Source organism: Microcaecilia unicolor, chromosome 1 (assembly GCF_901765095.1).
Source record: "Microcaecilia unicolor chromosome 1, aMicUni1.1, whole genome shotgun sequence".
Classification (NCBI taxonomy): Eukaryota; Metazoa; Chordata; class Amphibia; order Gymnophiona; family Siphonopidae; genus Microcaecilia; species Microcaecilia unicolor.
In genome coordinates, this window is record NC_044031.1 from 702,505,615 (window position 1) to 702,523,140 (window position 17,526).

The 17,526-nt window shown below is 42.3% G+C and overlaps 1 protein-coding gene across 5 annotated transcripts in view; it reads left to right on the forward strand.

Moving 5' to 3' along the window:
- The window catches only part of SLTM (SAFB like transcription modulator), a 230,789-nt gene that overhangs the window by 76,420 nt on the left and 136,843 nt on the right, over positions 1-17,526 (forward strand). For all 5 annotated transcript variants that reach the window (XM_030188772.1, XM_030188798.1, XM_030188779.1 and 2 more), the window contains one exon: positions 12,633-12,751. In XM_030188772.1, the coding sequence (XP_030044632.1) occupies positions 12,633-12,751 (119 nt within the window). The remainder of the gene's footprint in view (positions 1-12,632; positions 12,752-17,526) is intronic.

Consider the following 17,526-nt stretch of genomic DNA (forward strand, 5'->3'; position numbering starts at 1 on the left):
TTCTATAGGCTGATCTCACTGTTGAACCTGGATCTCACTGTTGGCCATAGTGTTAGGGCATATGATCAGTCTATTAGCTTTCTAGATCAAGATGATGAATTAGGGTTAATTCCAGGTTGGACAACTGGCGATAATGTGAGAAGGACTTTGAATCTGGTGTGGTTTGCACAAACACGGCCATTGCCCATGAAACTTAGCTATGGATGCCGAGAGCACTTTTGATAGGGTGGGAGTGGGTATTTATGCACTGTTTATCGAGAGTGTGGATCTCATTACTATATTCCAATCCATTAGCAAGAATTAAAGTAAATGGGGGTTATTCAGAAAAATTGCAGCTTCTGAGAGGTATGTGGTAGGGAAGCTCTATCCCCTTTACTGTTTGCCTTGTGGTGATAAATTCAGGAAAATGGGACCTGAGGAAGGAAGAATTTAATTTTTTTTGTAGATACCCTTTTGACAATTGAGGACCCTTTCCAGTCGCATATTGTGGCTGAGCTATAGTATTATGGAACATTATCTGGTTCTAAAATGAATGTTTCAAAGTCTGAGCTATTGAATACTAGTTTTGGGCCCCCAACAAGTTGTTAAATTAAAAGCACAGACATTCTTTGGGTGGGCAAAAAATTATATTAAGTATCTTGAAGTTAAGATTTTCTAGGATCTAAAGACCCTGGATGCCTTAACTTATGGTAGACTGTCAGAGATTTTTCTGAAACTTGATATCTGCATGGACTTCACCGTACTTGGCTGGGAAGGGTTGCCATTTGCAAAATGGTTCTTCACAATCTTTTGCACATTTTTCAAGCTGTCTATTAATGTTCCAGATGCCTACCCCGAAGAGGGTTCAGAAAAAGTTATTTTTATCTGGCATAGATGTCCCCCCCACAAGGTTATCCTGTTCTGATAATGTATAGGAGGTCAACTCAGAGGGGTGGGGGGTTCCCAGCAATTAGGAAATAGTTTTGGGCAGCCCAACTGGATGTGATTCTTGATTAACATATAAGGCATGAGTACACATAGAGTAACTGGGGAATTTTCATTTGTAAAACTTTATTTGGAACCTAAGGGGAGGCCAGCTCCCTTTAAAACGAAAATTCCCATTATATACAGTGAACCAAAATGTTATGGCAAAAGGTACAGAATTGTTTATTGGGAAATAAACAACTGTCTTGGCTCTTCTCTTCTCTCTTCAAATATTTGCTCTACAATGGGATGGAATATGCAATTTGTATAATGAGTCTACTATGCTTGCTTTTCTGTCTTTGAATGATCTTTTCAGCCTTCTGTCTTTGGAATTTATGTGTACTTATAATTGAGACATTTACTTAACTCCACACAGCTAGGGTTTTGGCTTCATGAAGAGCCTAGGAGCTTTTAGGTCAGAGAGAGCACTGCAGCAAAATTTAATTTCAAAACTATGTAACTCTCTATTGGTCGAGGGAGCCATTAAAATGAAGTATGTAACCAAATGGGAGTTAGTCTCTCAGAAAAGGAATGGCAAAGTATATATGCTAATACTTCTATTTCAGCCAATTTAATTGAAAGTGGGTTTAAAATGTTATATTGCTGGTATATTTGTTCTGTGAGGTTTCAGAATATATTGGTAGTGTACACTACCTTATGTCAGCCTGTGGTGAAGTGGGCTTTTATATGCATATATGATGGTCTTGTCTACTTGTTCAGCCTTTTTGAACTGAGTGGTGCAGTGTACTGTCTAGGACCCCCAAAAAAGTTTCTGTTCCATTGTTTACCAGTTGGAATTACCTACGAACAGTTGTGGGTGCTATTGCCATGTTTGGCAGTTCTGAGAAGGGAGATTGCAAGACTATGAAGAACAAAAATATTGTCATCCCTGCCTGTGTTTAAACCTAAACTGTGGCAAGCATATAGTTTTAGGTTTTATGGCATGGATACAGGAGAAGTTTAAAAAGACTTGGCAAATTTTGATCAGTTGATTTGCTTAGTTTGGAACTTGTTTTCCTGTTTTCTATCAAGGGTGGATATAAGTCGTTACGGGAGTGTTCAACTCTTTCTCAGTTCTGCAAGACCATTAGTTCTGGAAATATTGATTTGGCTTGGAACACAATAATATACCATCTGGGGTTGGGGGGAGGGTTGGAATTGTGTGCTGTTTATTTTTGAAAAACTTAAGTACTTAGATGAGTCTGTCTAAGCTTGAAGATTTTACCTTCTATAGTACTTCTGCTAGTATCTACCTATCTAGCAAAGATACTTGTGACCCTTAGCTACCATATCCTGGACACTGGAGGTATACAGCGCCTCAAAATTTGAGAAAGCGAGCTCCATATTGTCCCACAGATTTACAATTTGAGCTGTAGAATTTTGGATTTCAGTTGATGTGCTACCAACAGACTAGCGCTATTGCTTTTCTCCAATAAAGAAAAAAAGTCTGGCTATTGGTAAATCCTCAAAGTAGCACCCACAGAGAAGCAAGCAGATAAGAATGGAAGACTTTTATAGTCGTCATACTCCTTTTTCATTTTGTCGCCACTATCGCCTATTCTATTTTCAGGCAGTTGGACAACAGTATAAAAGGCCCCTGATTAAAAGCTTTGAACCCATCCCAAATCAATACAAAAAGTTTTTCTAATTAAGATGAGTCTGGATCAAATGGCGTCTTGAGGTGCATTGGGAACAAGCTCCATGCAATCTCAGGTTATTTTTGTTTTCTTACTTTGTTCTTCATGCCTAAGATGCGGAGAACTCAACCCCCCCCCCCCCCCCCCCCCAAATGCAAGCTCTTTCCACAATAACCTGTACAGTAGTTTCTATGAAGGGCATAGTTGCTGTCAAGGTGAGGAAGGGCCTTCACTATCCAGCGATACCTCGCTGTGCCCTGCTGATCCTGAGCTCCCTGCACTACCTGGGCAGTTTGCCACAGAATTGACCCAGGGACAGGAAGAGCCTGTAAGTCGAGCCAGGCTGTAGTATTGATGCCTGATCAAATTGAGTTGATCTCTGCATCCCCAGTAATGGAGTTGTCACTGGGAAGGGGATCCAAAGGAGTACAGTGAGAAAAGGGGACCTCATAAACTAGAAGTGGATGGCCAAACTTTGTAAAACACATCTTGAGGTATTGCCTCTACAACTTCTGGTAAGGTTTTTGGAGATTAACTTTATGCACTATGGTTGGCCATGGAAAATCATTATAAGGTCTGTTCCTTCTTTATAACTATTTCCTTAACTTCAGTGGCTAAACTGTAAGATTTGGAGGCTAACGTGAATCTATACATGGATAGATTCTTTGGATTCATCATTGGCTGAGAGAAAAATATTTTTTTGAGGAAATTAGAGAATTTGGAGAATTATAAGAAAAATTTAGGAATCTTTTAGACTGTTGTCCTTAGCCTCTCAAATATTTGCTTACTAGGTTTTCTGACATAAGTTTTGGGACATACTGGCATAGCTTTCCTCCCTTGTAAAAGATTTGTCTCGGTTAAGCAGACGAGTGGAGGAGTGGCCTAGTGGTTAGGGTGGTGGACTTTGGTCCTGGGGAACTGAGGAACTGAGTTCAATTCCCACTTCAGGCACATGCAGCTCCTTGTGACTCTGAGCAAGTCACTTAACCCTCCATTGCCCCATGTAAGCCGCATTGAGCCTGCCATGAGTGGGAAAGCGCGGGGTACAAATGTAACAAAAAAATTAAAAAATGAAAAGAGCTGCCCATTTGGATGTGTTGGCTATTTCTAGTCCTCTCGGTTTATGGGCAGTTTGTCACTCTTAGTTAGATTATCTTGTGAGAACGTAAATGTATCTTTGAGACTGTATTATCGAGGAAGAGATATACCAGATTAGAAGAAAGTTTCTGGAATTAAAGCAAGGCTGTTTTGTCTATTTGGGACTACTTTTCAATTAAGGTTTCCTTCCAAAATACTAGATGTGTTTTTATGAACCATCACAATTGAGAGTTTGAAGGTAAAGGAACTCCAACTTTTAGATTTATATGGTATGGCCTTTCAGTTGAGCATCAGCAAATTTCAGGACATGGGAATCTATTTTTCACTTTCTTCATTTTCTTTTCTTAACTAGTCAACTTCTTTTGGATTGACTCTTCATACATAGGTGGACCATATTTCCTCCCTAATTGGGCTTGATTTCCTGTTGCGCATAATTCCTTAAGAAATTCAGATCACTGTGATTGTATTAATGTGCGAATGTAGAAAAAAAAATTAAGTTGAAAGTATTCTCTTATTGACACAGGTCCTGGGCTGCTTCATCATCCAACAGGCTCTTTGTTTAAGGTGTCAGAATTGTAATCTCCAGTCACTTCCCTTTTATACACTGGGCCCAGAGTGGACCATGGTCAGACCAAACAGTGTTTTTGATCTGCACAAGTTACTTGAAGGATGAAACACATTTCTACATTTTTTTTGTCACGTGTTCTGTAATTTTATTCTTTATAACAGTTTCCACTATTTTGCCCGGCACTGATGTCAAGCTTAACAGTCTGTAATTCTCTGGATCCACCCTAGAACCCTTTTATGTTATAGCAATTTTATTGATGACAAACCAAGCATATACATCCAAAATTGCAATGATACACTGGTCAGATATGAGAATGCATGTAATACAAGCAATAATGCCATCTGTCATCAGCCTTTTAACCATTTTTATCCACACCCCACTCCTGTATTGTATTATTCAACAAATTTTATTGATGACACATTCAATACAAACCATACGGTAACTAGCATAACATCTGATTACATACAATCAATTTGAGAAACTTCAACAATTACCAACTGAAAATCATCATCAAGTTTTTAAAACGAACAATTACCCCCAACCCCCACTTCAGCTCGCCAGAAAAGAAAAAAAAAAAAGGGGGGGGGGAGAGGGAGGGGTTCCAACCAGGCAGGACCCGTGCGACTAAGGCCTACCCACCTGGCAGGCTTCATCACTCCTGACCCTGTAACAGAGCATCTCGACCCTCACCAAGTCAGCCATCAAGCTAAAGAGAGTTCAGAAGCAGACTCCTGGCCCTATGCGGAAGGGACTCAACATATACAATCCCATACTGCATGAAAAATCTTTAATTTTTTTGGTTGTTTGCCTAGCATATTAGCGCTCTAGAAGCATCAGGGCATGCAATCGATTTCTCCATGTCCAAAAAGATGGAGCTACCTCCCCAACCCAAACCCCAAGGATCACTTTCTTGCCCAGAACCCCAGCTTTCCGGAGAAACAGAATTTGTGTCCAATTGCGGATACGAAAGATTTCATAATTATCCAATAATACAGCTGCAGGAGAAAAAGGTAAGTCGCAGCCCAATAGCCTCCCCAAATAATTTAAGACAGCTCTCCAAAAAACCTTCACCTTCTGGCATTCCCAAAAGGTATGGATAAATGAGTTAGACCCTTGTTGACATTTTTGACAGACCGGGGACTCTACCGCCCCTATCTTAAACATTCGGTCTTGAGTAAAATATGCCCTATGTAGAGACCGAAATTGGCACTCCCTCAACTCAATGCTCACCGAGATCTCAGGGATCCGTTTGATAAGCTTCAGAGGCTCTATGGCAATACCTGATCTCCCCAAATCCCGACCCCACCTAGCAGTGAGGTCATCATACATCTGAGGTTGAGAGCTCGACTGCAATGCTTTGTGCAACCCAGAAATGGATAGACCCCCGTCCCAAAATTTATCAAAGAATGCCTGTAAACTTACACCCAAGAATGGAACAAGAGCCCCCTGATCCAAAGAAAGTACATAATGATGTAGTTGAAAATAAGCCATCAAATCCCGCATCTCTGCAATTCCTTTCGTTAATAAGGCCGCCCAGGAGAACAGCCTACCCTCAGAATCTAAAACGTGCTGCAACAAAGAAACTACCCTGGTCGCCCAATGAGTGAAGCTAGCATTCTCCCTCCCAGGAGAAAACTGCATATTTCCCCCAATCGCAAGCTGGTCTGAAATATCAGGCCGCCTCCTAGCCGCAAAGTCATGAACCACCAAGTCAGACGCAGCGATCGGAGTAACACACTGTCACAACCATGGCGTGAGGGAACTGAGGGGCAATGCAAAAGAGAGTTAACATGCCATGGAGAGTAAAATGCCGACTCATATTCTCTTGGAGTGTAGCCTTGTTCTTCCAAAACCCAATCCCCCAAATGACGAAGTAAGCATGCATAATTATACAGTGATAAGTTGGTGAGACCCAGACCTCCATATTTCCAAGAACCAATTAACTGCTTGAAGGACATCCTCGGTTTCCGGCCCCCCCACCCCCCAGCAAAAATATAATAGCATCCTCTGTAAGGCCTTAAGGTCCCGTTTTAACAAAATTGGTATTATTTGAGGACATACACCCATTTCGGTAACACTACCATAGCAAATAACTGAATTCTACTATGTATCGAAAGAGGAAAGTGTTGTCATTTAGACAGAACGGTCTTAACAATGATCCAACAAAACTGTTATATTTGCTTTATAAAGCATCCCCGTGCAGCGAGACAACTGAATACCTAGATACCGAAACGAAGTAGATTCCCATTGTAACGGAAAGGGGCCCACTCAGTTCTCTTTAACAGATGACCTAGTAGGCATCGCTATAGATTTATCTAAATTCAAACTGAAACCCGAAAAGTCGCCATATTCTATAAAACACTCCATTAATGTCTGTAATGAGGTCTGAGGCTCCACAACATGCACCAATAAGTCACCCGCAAACACTGAGATCTTGAATATATGAGGACCTATTCTTGCACCCTTAATGTTAGGGTTTCCCATAATATCCCTGAGCAAGGGATCCAACGATAATACAAAAAGCATGGGCGACAAGGGGCAGCCCTGCCTAGTGCCTCGGTGTATCTCGAACTCCGAAGATAGAGCGGCATTTACCTGGATCCTTGCACGAGAGGAGCTATAAAGCGCTTGAAGCACCTCTAAAAAGAAACCCGAAAACCCATACCTTCACAGGACCGTAAAGAGAAACTCCCAGTAGGACCCGATCAAATGCCTTCTCTGCGCCAAAGCTAACCAACAAGGATGGAGCAGCTACCTTTTCCACTCGCTCCATAGAAATTAAATGAAAAGTTTATGCATATTATGTGTTACTGTGCACCCTGTAACAAACCCTACTTGCTGTTCCGAGATCAACTTCGGGAGCACCTTAGACAACCGATTGGCCAGGATTTTCGCAAATAATTTGGTTTCAGTGTTCAAAAGGGAGATGGGCCTATACGAAGAAAGCTTTACCGGATCCCTCCCAGGTTTTAGCAACAACACTACCTGAGCCAATTGGAGTGACTGCGGAAGGGTTCCCTCCACCACGAACTGCGCAAAGTAAGATTGCAAAGTTGAAAGAATTGAAGGAGATAAAAGCTTATAAAATTCATCTCTAAAGCCATCTGGACCTGGGGCTTTAAATAAAGCACTCTGCTGAATTACCAGAGCCACCTCTTTTTCCGTTATGGGCATGTTAAGTTCGTTTACTTCCCTCTCATTCAACCCTGGTAAGTCCAAGTTCTCTAAGTATAAATCTCCATCCATAGGCAACTCCTGTGGGCATCCATACAACTGTTGATAATAATGACGAAAGACTGTTGCTATTTCCCGATCAATATGTACTAACGAACCATCTTCCTTTTCTATCTGAGCGATAATACTCGATCCCTCTGACTGTTTAATCAAATTAGACATGAGCTTTCCGGATTTGTTCCCATGGAGGAAGAGTTGATATTTATAATACTTTACTGATTTCATTGCCCTTTCATGCAGAAGTTCGTTCAGAGTTGTCTGAAGCGCAATCAAGGAGTTACGAACTTGGACTGTCGGACTTCGTCCATACTGAATTCTAACCTTAGCTGTTTTTGTAATCATAAAATCTCCCTGTCTCTAGATTTCCGCTTAAAGGAAGAGTACGCCAAAACCTCCCTGCGCAATATAGCTTTAGCTGCCTCCCAGTACAAAATCGGCCGATGCCTGTACTCCACCCACTTCAATAACTGTTCCTTGAACAGGGGATCCCAATATAACTTCTGGGGGAAACGCCAAACAAATTGTTGGTCTCCAAAGTCCCCAAACTCCAAAGACCACACAAAGGAGTGGTCTGATATGCTGTAGTGGCCAATCCCAGCCTCCAACACTTGTGAAAACAACCCAGTGGAAAGAAGCCAATAATCAATTCTGGACTGCGAGCCCATGGGCCCTCAAAAGATGAGTGTAGTCTCGATCCGAAGGATGCAAAGCTCACCAAATATCTAGAAGATCCAAACCCGAACATAAAAATGGGATACCCCTATCTGATAAACCCCCACCCCTCACTCCCTCTCGAGATCTATCCAAAGAGGGCTCATGTACCATATTAAAGTCACCCCCCCATAACAATTGGCAAGTCCATCATGTCTGCTACCTTTTTTTTTAATGTCTGGGAATGTGAGTTATGGACTAGAGAGTAGAAAGAGAACATTTTCAAAGGTTTCCTATTGAATGCTTGAGGGATGATTTGGCAGACTTATCTCCACTTATGATCCACTTGCCACCCCTAATATTTGTTTTTCCTCCAGGCTCACATAGAACTCTTCACTTCTCGTTGGATGCATAGACTGATACAGGGAGATGTACGCACAGTTGTATTTCAACCATGCAGCTGGATCATCCCCTCAGGATCAGCAAGTTTCCCTAGGACACATAGTTGCCAGCTTTCTGAGAATATACCCCACACCTCTTAGCCTTCCATTTTGGGATCTGTAGAAAATAATCCCACGAGATGTGTCCAGAAATCAGAAGGTTTTTTTCTATTTTTAGCAGGTGCATTTCTTGAATGAGGCAAACGGATTCAGACAACTGTTGTACCTCCTTGAAGAAATGGACTCTTAATGGACAAGTTGAGCTCCCTTATATAAAAGGATATTTTTAAGAGATGTCAATGCCACTTTCCAGGAAAGAAGCAAGTAACCGGTCAAGCATATCTCCAAGGACACTGCATGTTTACCTTCTATACAGTATATTAGTTCCCATCCTACCCCATCCATTCACCTGTAGTTCCCGCCTCATAATCCACCAGCTTGCTATCAACAACCCAGGAAGCCTACCACCAAGGAGGGCTCCCCAGCCCAAAGTCAAGGAACCCTACTGCTCATTAGAGAACTCATTCTACACTTCTCATGTACCTCAATCATGTAATCTGTTCAGTAACAACTCTTTAACACTTCCTCATCCGGTAGTATTACCCATTGGTCAGTGTTAAAGCATTCTTTGCATTATACTGTAGAAGGTCCTTTAGCAGCCCATTAAGTTGCAAGAACTCTCACTGTATTGCTGCTGACTCTTGCCATGGGAAACCCACTGCCATTTTGGCGCATTCTGCTTCTGAGGGGATCCAGAGTCATCTGGACTTTCCTCTGCCCACCAGAGTTTTTCATAGATTTATTTTATTTTTTTCCATTGGCAATCTTATAATTCTTCCCCCTGAACTGTAAAGGAAAGTCTTAATTGGGGACATGTAGCGACAACTCGGGCACTACTCCTGGAGCTTGTTGGTTATAAGTACTTAACACTGCCACGCTGGAAAAAGACCAAAGGTCCATCAAGCCCAGCACTCTTATCTCCGACAGCAGCCAATCCAGGCCCCAAGAACCTGGGAAAAACCCAAATTTTAATAACGATCAATGGACTTTTCCTTCAGGAATCTGTCCAGACCCCCTTTAAACTCAGCAAGGCCAGCTGCCTTCACTACCTTCTCTGGCAATTAGTTCCAGAGTCTAACCACGCGCTGAGTAAAGAAAAACTTTCTCCAATTTGTTTTAAACATACCACATTCTAATTTCATCTTGCGTCCCCTGGTTCTATTATTGTTAGTGCTCGCCTTCTATGCAGAGTGGTGGTTGAGAGATTAGAGAAAATCTCTGTTGTGAGGTTTCCAGTTTTTATTATAGACAGCCCGGTTTATCATACTACAACACAAATTCAATTTCAAACCAGTGCCTGACAGTCATGTTTAGTCTGGTTTTAGAGCTACATTAGGGGCATTTGAACTAAAATGTGAAAATGAGGATTCTCAACCAAGGTAGAAAGAAATGCTTGCCACTTCTGACAATGTTTTAGCTGTGAAGTCGGCAGTTTGTGGCTACTTCTGTTAGACTTCTGTGGTTATAAGGTATGAGGTACCTCATTTATATCTGTTTGTGTGGATACATACAATTGCTTGCCCTTTTATAATGTATACTTTGACTTCTTTTCAAGGAGGTCCTATACATGCACTAAAGAAACAATTTGAATGAAATGTGTATGTTCAGATTTCTTTTTTTTGTGATAGTTCCTTATAAGCTGAGTTTACAATATTGGGGTATTCTCTCAAATATGACCTACATATGTAGTTTGCTGCTAGTAAAATGTATGAGACATGGATTATTAACTTTGCTAACTCGTCATTGGTAATGGATTCCTTTGGGTAAGTTAGCATCTTCTTGTTTGCTTTAGTCTTCTGTCATGGATTCCAGGTGTCAATTTTACCCTTTCTGATAAATGCTTGCACAATAGAATTTGACTTAATTTTGGATTAGATAATGCATACAGTGAGAACTGTCACCATGGTAAACAAATATTTTGAAGAGGCTAAAGACAACAGTCTTTAAAAGATGTCTACATTTTTCCTATTATAATTCTGCAAATTCAGTCCAAAATTTATCATAATGGCAGCATCAAATCCTATATAATAATTCTCACCTTCAACGTTCTATGCGTCTTGCTGCCTGTGTCCGTAGCTTCTTCGGAGTTGGTGGGCTAGGCTCCGTAGCCCAAGCTGATGTCACTGGACCCCTTAATGACGAGAACCCGGGGGGGGGGGGGGAACCTCACAGCTGATCCAACCCCCTCCCCCCCCCCCTGATCGGGGATTGGGGGGGAAGGGGGTCTGACCACGTGGCCGTCGGACCGGTGGGACCAGATGCCTCACCCCAATGTTCCTCCTTCCCTCTGAGTTTCAGGGTCCCCGTCCCTCCTTCCCTCCCTCCCTCCCTTCCAGTTCCAGGCCCCCTTCCTCCGATTTTGAAAAGTCATCTTCACTTACCACATCGGGTTTACGGCGGCTGGCAGCAGCGGTATAACGCTTGTAGGCTTGGCCCTTCTCTGTCTCTCAGTTCTGGTCCCGCCCTTGCGGAAAGAGGAAATGAGGGCGGGACCAGAGCTGAGAGAGACAGAAGGGCCGAGCCTGCACGCGTTGTACCGCTGCTGTCAAAAACAGAGGGAGGGGGCCTGCAACAGGAAGGGAGGGACGATGATCCTGGAGGGGAGGACCCTGGAACTGGGAGGAAAGGAGGGGGGGGACCCTCAAACTGGGAGGAAAGGAGGGGGGGGGGACCCTCAAACTGGGAGGAAAGGAGGGGGGGGGGACCCTCAAACTGGGAGGAAAGGAGGGTGGGCCCTGGAACTTGGAGGAATGGAGGGTGGGAGGGGACGGGGGGCCGGCCCTGTAACTTGGAGGGGGGATGGAAAGGAGAGAGGGAGGAGGGCCTGGAACTCAAAGGGAGGGACTGGGAGGGAGGGACGGGGGCCTGGAACTGGGTGGGAGGGCAAAGGAAAGAGGAGAATTGCTGCACATGGATGGATGGAGGGGGCAGGGCACAGAGGACGTTTGCTGCATATGGATGAATGCAGGGGACAGAGCATAATTGGTGCACATGGGACACACTACACTCTCACTCACAGACACACATTCTCTCTCTCTCTCTCGATCTCTCTCTCTCGATCTCTCTCTCTCTCTCTCTCTCTCTCTCTCTCTCTCTCGAACCATAAGTACTATTAGAGGACAGCCTTGCTAGCGCCCGTTGCATGTCTTTCCGAAACGGGCCTTTGTTACTAGTTGTATATAAGTGTGTCTGGGCTTCCAGAAAGACCAGTGTTAAACATTAATATGGATTTGCATTGCCTTAAAATATATGGAACCTCTTGCCTTTTTAAGAACTTTGTTAGGTCAGAAGCCTAAGGTGGTATACAAGATGTTATACATTGTAAATTTGTCAGAAATGCTGGTATTGAGCAGTGGACTGCTTTGGTTTTTGTTTACCATTGTTTAGAGATGTTTTGCTGGCAGTGGGTTTTAATTTTAATATTTTATATATCGCTGCCTTATTTACCTAGGGCTTAAAAACTCCAGGTCAAAGCAATCTCCTGCTTATCAGGTTCTCCATGTGGCATATAACAGAAATGCCAAGGGTTGGAGGGGTTGTCTCCCGTTTCCATATTGAAATTACATCCATCTTAGTGACAATTCAGGCTGTTTCAGTTCTGATCCTAGTATATATTCTATAGGTTCTAACCATTGGATCTCTGTTCTCTGATTTTTTTTTTTTTTACATTTGTACCCCACGCTTTCCCACTCATGGCAGGCTCAATGCGGCTTACATGGGGCAATGGAGGGTTAAGTGACTTGCCCAGAGTCACAAGGAGCTGTGCCTGAAGTGGGAATTGAACTCAGTTCCTCAGTTCCCCAGGACCAAAGTCCACCACCCTAACCACTAGGCCACTCCTCCACTCATTTTGTTTGATTTTTGTTTTGTGCTGCCTCTAGCACAGTAGAACAAAGTGCAGTCTTAGAACTGAGTCCAGGTCTAGTAGTTTGCACATGCTAATATGTTCCCTTCATTAATGATTTGTTAAATATTTTCTAGGCAGTGCAAGCAGCACTAGTGGTGGTAGTGGGAGTTCTACCAGAAATCTCTGGGTCAGTGGACTTTCTTCCAATACCAAAGCAGCGGATTTGAAAAATCTTTTTGGCAAGCAAGGAAAGGTAAGATTTTTATTGTTCCAAGAATTTGTTTGCTAAACCGATTGTAAAAGCATGAAGGTTTTAGAAACTAATTCTTTAATTTTCTCAAACAAAAGTAGAATTTTTAATACTTTTAGTGGCATATTTGAGGGGAAAAGATGACTTCAGGTTTTCACGAAACATTAATCTTAAGTGTAGTTGAATAAAGTCACTAACTTTGTTAGGTAAATATAATATATAGGTGAACACAATACACAGGCTTTATAAGACATGGAAAGTTATATCTGTTTTGTTTGTTATGTGATTTTATTGTAAACCGCTGTGACCTGTCATGTCAGTAATGGTGTATATCAAAGCCTGTGACCTGTCGTGTCAGTAATGGTGGTATATCAACGCATGTAATCAAAAGAATCAGAAAAGAATACCATATTCAATAGGATTAGCAGTCACATAGGTCATGCATACAAATAGACAAGGATAGCCTTCATCCCTGTCTCCAGTACATACCACCCTAACCAATTGTGGGGAAAGAGTTGCCAAATTTCTGTTGAAAGTAATTGAATTTAAATTGTGACTTAAATTTAGTGACGGGGAGCTCCAACCTAATCAGTGGGGGCAGATCATCCCATAGTTTTGGAACTAGGAAGAAAAAGGCAGGCTTCCTTGTTGAATCGGTGTGTTTTTTTTTTTTTTTTTTGGGGGGGGGGGGGGTGGTTAGGCAAGGTCAGACAAGCGTCTATGGGGCAAAGTGCACAATTCAGGGTATATGGGACTGTCGGAGAAGACAAAGTGGAATACCCAGTTGAAAAGCTTTGTGGGCTAGACAAAGGATTTTAAAATGTGTCTCATCTTTTTTTTTTTTTTTTTTTTTTTTTTGTAAACATATATCCAATAGAACAAAAATTATCAGAGCCCCCTTTCCTCCCAACCAACCAGTCCAGCAATCAAAAGGACCACCTCCAGCAGCAGCAGGATCTTGACTGTTATAACTCTCCACCACTGTCCAGAGCAGCCAGTAACAACCCCTTAACACCCCTCCCCCTGAAGGATTTTAAAATATATATACAGTAACTTACTGTCAACCAAATGGTAAAAAAATGGTAATAAAGTGGTATGATCATTCATTTGAGTGTAACAAATGAAGCAAGCAGCAGTGTTCTTCAGTGTATGCACACAATATACTTCCTTTTCCTCAAGCAGATGAATCCATTACGAATGGGTTGTGTCCACCTACCAGCAGGAGAAGATAGAGAACACTGAAACCATAGTGCCTCTTGGCCAGCTAGCTCCATCTGCCTCTCGATATTCTCTATCTCCCCAGCAGGGTTGGACACAGCTTATTCAGCTTCTTCAAAAATCTGCCTGGGGTGGCTCCTGGGCTTTTGCCAGTTGTAGCAGGGATGTTGTGGCTATTGCAGCTTCACTTTAAAGGCACATAGGTTTGCCCTGTCCCTGCCTTTCCCACACTCTTCTATGTGAATGCAGGCACACTGGTTCGTCCTTTCCCTGCCTTTCCCACTCTCCTGGACCTCCGGAGTGCCTCTGTAGCTGTTGCCTCTAACTTTCCTCACTGTGTTAAAAAAAAAAAAAAAAAAGCGACGCGCTTGTTAGTGCTGTGATTCTGAGGCTTCCTTCTGTCTGTGCAGCGTGACCGGAGCTCTGTGGGGCTATGCTGAAGGGTTACCCATATCAGACAGGCCTCTGAGGAGAAACCAGACAAAGAATGTCCCAAACTGGGAGAGTGGTAATCTGAAGTTCGTATGCCCAATGGCCCAGCTGCCCTCTGAAGTTTTGTCGTCTTTACGTAAATTTCCTCTCTGCAATTGCAGTTACCTTAACTGAGAGGAAGGGGACAACCGGCGGTCAGCCGCCAATGGCCAGCGTTTTATCCCCTGAGCAGCAAGTGCGGGACCGCTGCGCGACAAACTGCCCACAGATGAAATGGTTGGCGAATCCTTTGATTAGCGCTGGTGAAGGAGCGTCGTCCAGAATTATTCAACCACCATGTCCAAAGGAGTGGAGGAGTGAGTTAGAGGCATATGCTGAAACAGAGGACGTTTACAGTAGAACCCGAATCGGCGGAACCACTCCTAAACACCTAAGAGAAATCAACTTGGAGTTTTTGGCTCCCGTGGAGGTTACATTGAATACGAACTGGAAGGTGCTTCGGGACCTAATGGTGGCAGTAAATAATTTTTTCAGATATAATTTTATTAGAGTTACATGGACAATTCAACGGAACCTTTGAGAGTAAAAAATTGATATAACAAATGATTCTACATGAGCAAGAAGTGGTTATGATTTTGAAAATGATAATAGTCCAGAAATTTTGAATAAAATGAATATTATAGATGATTAATGTCGAGATTATTGTTTTTCCCAGAGTTCCGGGTATGACTCCTAAAGTTTTCCTCAGAAATATTTCCTCAAATTATTACTTTAAAAGGAGTGAAGCCTGTGAAAACTGGGATTACTTTAATCAGTGGGATTTGAATTAGAGACTTAAGTATATGTATTGTTAAATAATTTCTGGTTTTTAAAAGAGAGAGAATGTAATCAGATGTATTATTTTTAACTAATATTGGGCAATAAGTATGTTTTCAATGAAATGATTGACTATACACCGTATTGGCCTTGAAGAAGCCAACCAGTTGATCAATATGGAATAATGAATTAGACGACTAATATCTGGGGATAATCAGGTTAATACCACTGGTTTTTTTTTTTTTTCTGTTTACTGTTTAATTGATCTCCTTATCTTGTTTCACTCTCCCTATTTAGTGGTCTAAGGAAGAGAATAGAATTACCTGACTGAAATAATTCCTACATATTACTATCTCTGTATTTCCAGCAAGTTGTTTTATCGCTTGTAAAAATTTAAATGGTTATAAATTAAAAAAAAAAAAAAGCTCTGCCGCAGATGTCTGACTCTGGTTCCCCTCCCATGCAGGCTTCAGTCTTGCCGATACTTGACTTTTTGCAGGATTGTTTACAAAAAGGCTTGGCCCATAATTCCTTGCGTGTTCAAGTTGCAGCCTTAGCATGTTTCGGGGGAAGGTGGCTGGCCTCTCCCTGGCTGCTTATCCGGAGGTGGCACGGTTTCGTAGAGGGGTGCTTTGGCTCCGTCCTCCCATGCGGGCTTGGTGTCTGGCCTAGAATCTGGGGTTAGTTTTAAAGGCCCTTCAGTGTTTGTCCTTCGAGCCTCTTAGGCGAGCTTCGGAGAAGGATGTGACCCTAAAGACGGTCTTTTTGTTGGCCATTACATCGGCAAGACAGGTGTCTGAGCTCCAGGCGCTGTCCTGTCGAGACCCATTTCTGCAGTTGCACCTTCTAGATGTGCGAAGGGCTCTGCTGCAGTATCTGCGCATGTCAAATGCTTTCAGGACCTCTGATCACCTTTTTGTTTTGTTGTCAGGTCCTCGCAGAGGGTCTCCAGCGTCTAAAGCTACTCTGGCTCATTGGCTCAAAGAAGCTATTTTTTCAGCATATCTGCTGTCTGGCTGGCCTCCACCTGAAGCCTTTAAGGCACATTCCACAAGAGTGATTTTCTCTTCTTGGGCTGAAACTGGAGCACTCTCTCTTCAAGAGATATGCAGTGCAGTGACATGGGCTTCTAAGCTCTCATTTGCCCGACATTACAGGATTAACTTGCATTTTTATAGCAGTTTTTGTACATTAATTTTCCAATTGTTTTCCCTTATAATGAAATATATGGTAAATATTTTTCAGAAAAAAATTTTCAGTGCTTTCCCTGTCGAAGCACAGCCCTTGAAAAAGCCCACAAGCAAAATGGATGGGGCCATCGTTGGGCAACAGATAAGTGCTCGACTTTACTTTATTTTTGTAAAGCTGCTTTAGAGCACTTCATGAGAATCAGTGAAGGTTTTTATGAAGCAAAGAAAATTTGAAGTTAGCATTGATATTGTCAATATATTTAAAAATAATTTCTTGTAAAAAGAGCAAAATTGTTAAAATCTATTTGGAAACAAATTAAAAGTTAAATAATTCTTTCCAAGCAAGGTTTTTATAACCAGTGATGAACACCACGCCCCCAGTTAAAGCCGCTGAAAACTGAAAGTAAGCAGTAGGGCATTTTGAGGTCTCTTCCTTGCTTTTTAGAAATATTTTGTTAAAATCAAACATTATATTTCCATATAAATTTTATTGGATTCCTCTTTATATGTTCGGTGATCTAACATCTTGGAGTCCTGTATGGTAATCCTCTTACTATTGTCTACTTAAGTGCCAGGAGGGATGCACATTTTGGAACACAATTGCTGGTGCGTGGTGTGGCCTGTTCCCACCCTATCTAGGGATTGCTTTGATATATCCCATTCGTAATGGATTCATCTGCTTGATGACAAGGAAGGGAAAATTAGGTTCTTACCTTGGTAATTTTCTTTCCTTTAGTCATAGCAGATGATTCCATGAGCCCGCCCTGATTGATTTGATGCTGTTTTGGGTTCAGTTTTTCCTGTAGATATGTTCCCTCATTGGGAGAAGTTGGAAAACAGTCTTCAGAATTTCTGTTCTGTTACAGGAGGTTGAGTTTGTCCCTCCTTTGAATTACTGCTCCTGTTCTGGGGCGTTCATTTGCTGTGAGGAAAGTTCATGTTGTTCTACTTTGTGGTGTAACACTGCTTTGGATGCTTCAAATACTGAGAGGCAGATGGAGCTAGCTGGTTAAGAGGCACTATGGTTTTCAGTGTTCTCTATCTCCCCCTGCTGGTAGGTGGGGACAACCCATTCGTAATGGATTCATCTGCTATGACTAAAGGAAAGAAAATTACCAAGGT